Here is a 6193-nt window from a genome sequence, read left to right on the forward strand (position 1 = left end):
AAAAATGTCATTTTCATTCATAATTATTAATTTAATACTTGCAACTTGTAAAAAGTTTCAGATTCAACGAGGTTGCATGAAATCCCATGCTCTTGCGTATTACTTATATTCTTACGTACTGAAGATATATATATTTATCTAAATATGTATAAATATTTCTTTCACCGTAAAGCAAATGTTTCTTATTTTAATCCAAAAAATTGTACATTAAACTACTACCTGGTGGTACTATGTCGCCCCGCTCTCTCGTCCAGTAATTAATTGACTTAGGAAAGGCTTCAGATTGGCATTCCAAAGTTACATTTTTATTTTCCACTGCACCGATCAGCTGATTTTGCACTGTTATCATTGGCGGGACTGGAAAACATGTTTAAAATATGTTTATATAGTTAAAAGTTTATTTGAATATTGAGTTGTTTTTAAACACTAAAAATCAAGCTTTTGCAAAGATGAGTTTAGAAGTGTTGAAAAAGGTTATCATTAATAAAAAATATATTATTTTGTAAAATTAACTAAAATCTATTTTTAAAACAAATACAAAAATATTATTATTTCATCTTAAAGAAACATTTTATTTTGTTTTGTTATTGTTCTAATCGTCCGAATAACAAAATTAAGCATTAGAATTTGCAGGTATACTTGCGAATCTGTACACCTGTGCGTATAAGTTACTAAAAAAAAAAATATCTAACACCACAATTTCTATACAAAATCGCCTTTTCGTTCCTCTTTCTGAACAGAAGTGCAAACGAAAATATCATGCAGAAACCCAGATAGTTTGATTGCGATTTTTTGGAAAAAAAAGTTCGATAAATTTGAAGAGTTTTGCGGGTTTGACTAAATTTTTTAGAAAGACAGTGCCATAATTCAATGTTCCAGGGAGACAAATGCGTTTTTAAGAAAACAAAAAGTATTCCAACAAAAAAAAAAAAAATAATATATTGAAAATTTCTGTGATATTCTATCCAGCGGAGTTTATGCTGAAACGCGTCAATTTAACACAGTTAAAGACACAGCCGAGATTTAAAAAATCGATACAAATTACTTCAAGTCTTCAAAAGCAACGAAAAAAAGACAGATTTGTCACAAGTCGTATTTGTAACTGAGGTTATACACTCGTGACCATACAAACCTTACCATGGAAAATTTTCAAGTATTGTGCATATTTGWCTACATTTTATAGCGATCCTGTTTGCAGTATTAAAATTTTTTGTTGAGAAATAAGTTAATGACACGTTACCAATCAAAAACATTAAACATTAAGGAGAAAACAGATTCAGCTATAGATAAATCAATTGAAAGATAGTGAGCTTTAGAAAATGTGCTCGAAATGTAAGATACTGACATGCGATGACTAAACTTTTTTTGTTTATTTTTTTTTTTTTAATTTAATTTCATTTACACTAAATTTGAAATTTATTTTTTTTATATATTGTTGTTTAATTGATACACGAATATTAGTGGGTGTATCACTTTAAATACAATAAAATCGAAACGAAAATAAACGAACGAAAATGTCTGAAAAAAATTATGAAAGTATAGTGGTAAGGTTTGCATGGCCACGTGTGTAAAAATTGCTCGCTTAAAACCAATAACTAGAAATTACAGATTATTTTTTTATTATTTATATTTTTTCTATTAGTAATAAATATTGATAACTAATATAGATTTTCAACTAACAGAAATGCATTTTAAAAGGTAAAAAATAAAAATAAAAGATGTGTTTATGGATTTTCGTAGCCAAAATTCTTCACCGAAATTATTATTATTTAAATTTTTATTTAAAGTAACATTTCCATAGTAAGTTCACCTCATCAACGACAACATTATTTAGTAATTAAGGCAATATTTCATTAATTTTATTTTTTTTATTCAAACACCACACTTTTGCTTTAATATTGACCTCATTATTAAATCGTAATCGGGAATTTACTTTCTATACATTTTCGTATAAAGCCAAGCAAGCTACAAAATCATAAAACATTGTCACTACAATTTTTATATAACACGTTGACTAATGTGCTTTTTGTGTAGTGTTAGCTAAAGTAAACGAAGGTWTGAAAATTTATTCCCCTGTAAGACGATTACGTATTAAATGTTTCTTGTTTTCATATACTCGCGTATACACAAGATCACTCATACGCAGTGGTGTTCATATTTATAAATTTCAAAAAGTCAATAAATAATGTATGTACTTTATATACATATTCGAAACTACTTCATACTTACAATGCACTATTAACGTTATGCGTTTGCTCACCGATGGCGGCACACCATTCGATGCTATGCATAAGTATGCGCCCATATGCTGACGTTTCACACGCGGCAGAACCAAAGTTACACCCTCAACGCTCAGCACTGAAATAAAAAATTTATTTAAATTGAATTTAAAAATAATCATAAATCAGTTCAAAGTAATCACTAAGCATAAAAGTTTGCATAAATCTTTATACGAATGCTTCAAAAACTGCTCATTTACACCAAGGGGCGTCTCTGTAAATATTCTCAGGCTTATATTAATTATGATATTTTCATAAACAAAATACTTATGACAACTTTAAGTCATATATATTCATTCCTTGCATGCAAAATATTTACGTGAATCTTTTGCTACTTGTGCTAGTTTCCGATATTTTTATCGCCCAAGATATGGTGGAAAGTTTGGTAGGCCCTCTGAATGTCTGGAAATATACTTTGCATGACTAAGTGTCTGAAACTCCTAGCGCTCATAAATATAATCTGAACATTTGAGTATAACGTAAACAAACAAGTAAGATTATACGAGATGTGTTCAGAATATAACTGTCTATTTTCTTTATTATATTAAATAATAAAACACCTCCCTGAAGTAAGATGCAATTTTAGGCTGTTATGCTTGGCGATTTTCATTTGGTTAAAAAATTGATTCCAACATTTTTATAAAACTTTCGTAAAAAATAAAATGAAGTATAACAAAATGTTAGCAAAGGCATATGATGAGTCAAGAGTTTTTGAATATAGGTAGAAGAGTCCAAGCTGGCCGTGGAGACGTTGAAGAAGACGAGCAACCTGGACGCCTCAGCACATCAACCACCAATGAAATGTGGAAAAAGTAAAAGCAATGGTGATAAATGATCGCCCAATGACAATCAGAGCAGTCGCTGGTGATGTTGACATATCGTTTGGCTCATGCCATGAAATTTTTTCGAATGTTTTTGGGTGAAGAGCGCGTGCCACTTGGCCCACCGAGCCCGAAATAGATATGAAAAGTACACTTAAAGGTTATGCTTATTGTGTTCTTCGAATTCAATGCATAGTGCATCATGAATTTCTTCCTCAACGTCAAACTGTCATAAAGGTGTGGTAGAAGTTCTGGGCCATTTGCATGATGCTATTCATGTATTTTGCATCACAATAACGCATTTCCCGTACTACTTCATTATTTACTTGTGAGTTCTTAGCCAAAATCAATACTTCAACAAAGTCGCAGCTTTCCTGTTCACCAGAACTAACTTAATGTGTCTTTGACTATATCCAAAAATAAAAATAACATCCAAACAGGCGGCCCTGTTTTACAAGATGATGAAAATTCCTGAAAAAATCTTTACTGGCCGCAGTTTTTCTTGGTCAATGAAAATACCTGACAGCGCTAACTTCTATCTCAAATCGATTTTGAGAAGTGTTTTACTATCAAAAGAAGCGCTGGAATGAGTGCATAGTATCGAGTGAGAATCGTTTGAAGTCAACAATAGTATAGGCGAAAATTTTTTTTTCTTTTTAAACGAAAATTTTCGTTATTGTTTTATCCCGAATTGCTAGTTTTTTGCTAGTCGGTTAACGCACTTTTAGTGATTTTCAACATAACCTWTGTATGGGAGGTGGGCGTGGTTATTATCCGATTTCTTCCGTTTTTGAACTGTATATGGAAATGCCTGAAGGAAACGACTCTATAGAGTTTGGTTGACATAGCTGTAGTAGTTTCCGAGATATGTACAAAAAACTTAGTAGGGGGCGGGGCCACGCCCACTTTTTCAAAAAAAAATTACGTCCAAATATGCCCCTCCCTAATGCGATCCTTTGTGCCAAATTTCATTTTAATATCTTTATTTATGGCTTAGTTATGACACTTTATAGGTTTTCGGTTTCCGCCATTTTGTGGGCGTGGCAGTGGGCCGATTTTGCCCATCTTCGAACTTAACCTTCTTATGGAGCCAAGAAATACGTGTACCAAGTTTCATCATGATTTCTCAATTTTTACTCAAGTTACAGCTTGCATGAATGGACGGACGGACAGACGGACGGATTTCAACTCTACTCGTCACCCTGATCACTTTGCTATATATAACCCTATATTTGACTCTTTTAGTTTTAGGACTTACAAACAACCGTTATGTGAACAAAACTATAATACTCTCCTTAGTGACTTTGTTGCGAGAGTATAATTAGTGGAAAATACTACCAACATTTTATCACCAAAATGAAAGATTTGTTAATCGATATAAATATAATTGGACATATTGGACATATACACCGTTTCTCCACAACTGAATATGTATTATAACTATAAATTTCAAAAGCAAATAAAAATTTATATATGCTAATATTGTAAAGCGGTCGAATTGTCCCAAAATTGAAGTTGATATTGTCAGCTATTAAGTTGCCATGAAACTYGCATGCCGAAARTCGACCTTTTCCATGTTAGCTGTTAAGCTTTTTATGGAATTCCTCCAGCTGACAATAAAAACGGAACCCAAATGACATTAGAGTACTTTATTGCATACAAGCAAACATTTACACAAACAAATATAACTTAGTGCCCACTTAATAGCTATATAGTTAGTTGTTGTGAAATGAATTTGGAAAATATTATTTTTTCTCTGCAGTGCCCATATGGGGGGAGTAGCACGAAAAGAGCAAACTTAACAACAAGTGCATAATGGCTATAATAACAGTTGGCATAGTTTTGGCCAAACCATAAATGCATGTGTGTATGTAAGACGGCGGCTGCATTTGTGCAGGCATGCCACGTACTCGACAAATACAAAACAAAACCACTGAAAGCTATTTGAATGGCTGCAATGAGTGGATTATGACTTGCTAACAAGCTGCCACAGAAATGCATGTGCTTTGTACATTTGTACATACATCAACATATAATCATGTAGTAAGTTTGCATCGTATATATATATATCACATATGTATATATCGTATATACATATGTATATAGGTATTTAGCCAATTATAAATGCAATTTTGTTGTTGTTTTGTGTTTTTTCGCCAGCTTTATTGCGTCTAAAGCCATCGAACTTTGCAGTACTTTGCGATAAATGTTTGAGTGCTTTGGATGAGACAAATTCGTGTGCAAATTTTATCGGTTTTATGGAATATGTGYCACCAATATTAGTATATTCATGTACTAAACTTGCTTATGTATTAGTTAGATTTTCTCAAGCAAAATAGAAAACAATTTCCTTTTAATCTATTAGACTTATGATTTTTTCTATTTTGAAGAATAAAAAAACAACCCACGTTTTATTAAAAAATTAAAAAATACAAAAAATAGAAATACATGCTATGTATATAAAATCAAAATTATTGGGTCTATAACAATATTTAGCTACGTTTTTGAATTCTTTCTCCCGATTTGTTGACTCCATCCAAAAGGAGCTTTTTGCTACCTTTTCTGATGTGAGTGTGTTCTTCATCGACTGGAACAAATGGTTCATAGAAGGTCCATGGACTGGGGCTGTAAGGCGAATGAGGCAAAACTTCCCAGCTCCTGTTTCCCAAATAATTTTTCAGCTCTTAACGACTGATAAAAAAGTTTCCAGAAATTGTAAATAAAACGCAAAATATTTAGTTATTAGTATTTTTTTTGTCGCTTTCAAAGTAGCCCCATCACTTGTTATACATGTTATACATGTATGCCAATAAGTTTTTCAGTCCTTGAAAATTTGTATAAGCACTTTTCAGGACGGTCTTCAGCTCCTTCAACGAATTTTTTTTTTCTTTTTGATCCACTGAAAAAGGATACAACGAAATGGCAGTTCCAGTGGTTTCCAATTCGGTGACAATCGTTGCTCGCTTTGTTGGGACGAGTCGAGCATTAACGCGTTTCATACCCAAAATATCCATCAAAATCATTTGAAAGGACTCGCGCAAGATGTCGAGCACTCTTACCATCTTTTTAGCACTTGACTGACAATTTTCAAAC

At 32.3% G+C, this 6193-nt stretch overlaps 1 protein-coding gene across 1 annotated transcript in view; it reads right to left on the bottom strand.

Moving 5' to 3' along the window:
• LOC108971001 (limbic system-associated membrane protein) overlaps positions 1-6193 on the bottom strand; it is an 88374-nt gene that overhangs the window by 14669 nt on the left and 67512 nt on the right. Inside the window, exons 6-7 of the mRNA XM_018936768.1 lie at positions 2230-2358; positions 220-357 (exon numbers count right to left, since the gene is read on the bottom strand). Of these exons, the coding sequence (XP_018792313.1) occupies positions 220-357; positions 2230-2358 (267 nt within the window). The remainder of the gene's footprint in view (positions 1-219; positions 358-2229; positions 2359-6193) is intronic.

This window comes from Bactrocera latifrons, unplaced genomic scaffold (genome assembly GCF_001853355.1).
Source record: "Bactrocera latifrons isolate USDA-ARS-PBARC rearing strain unplaced genomic scaffold, ASM185335v1 scaffold_108, whole genome shotgun sequence".
Lineage (NCBI taxonomy): Eukaryota > Metazoa > Arthropoda > Insecta > Diptera > Tephritidae > Bactrocera > Bactrocera latifrons.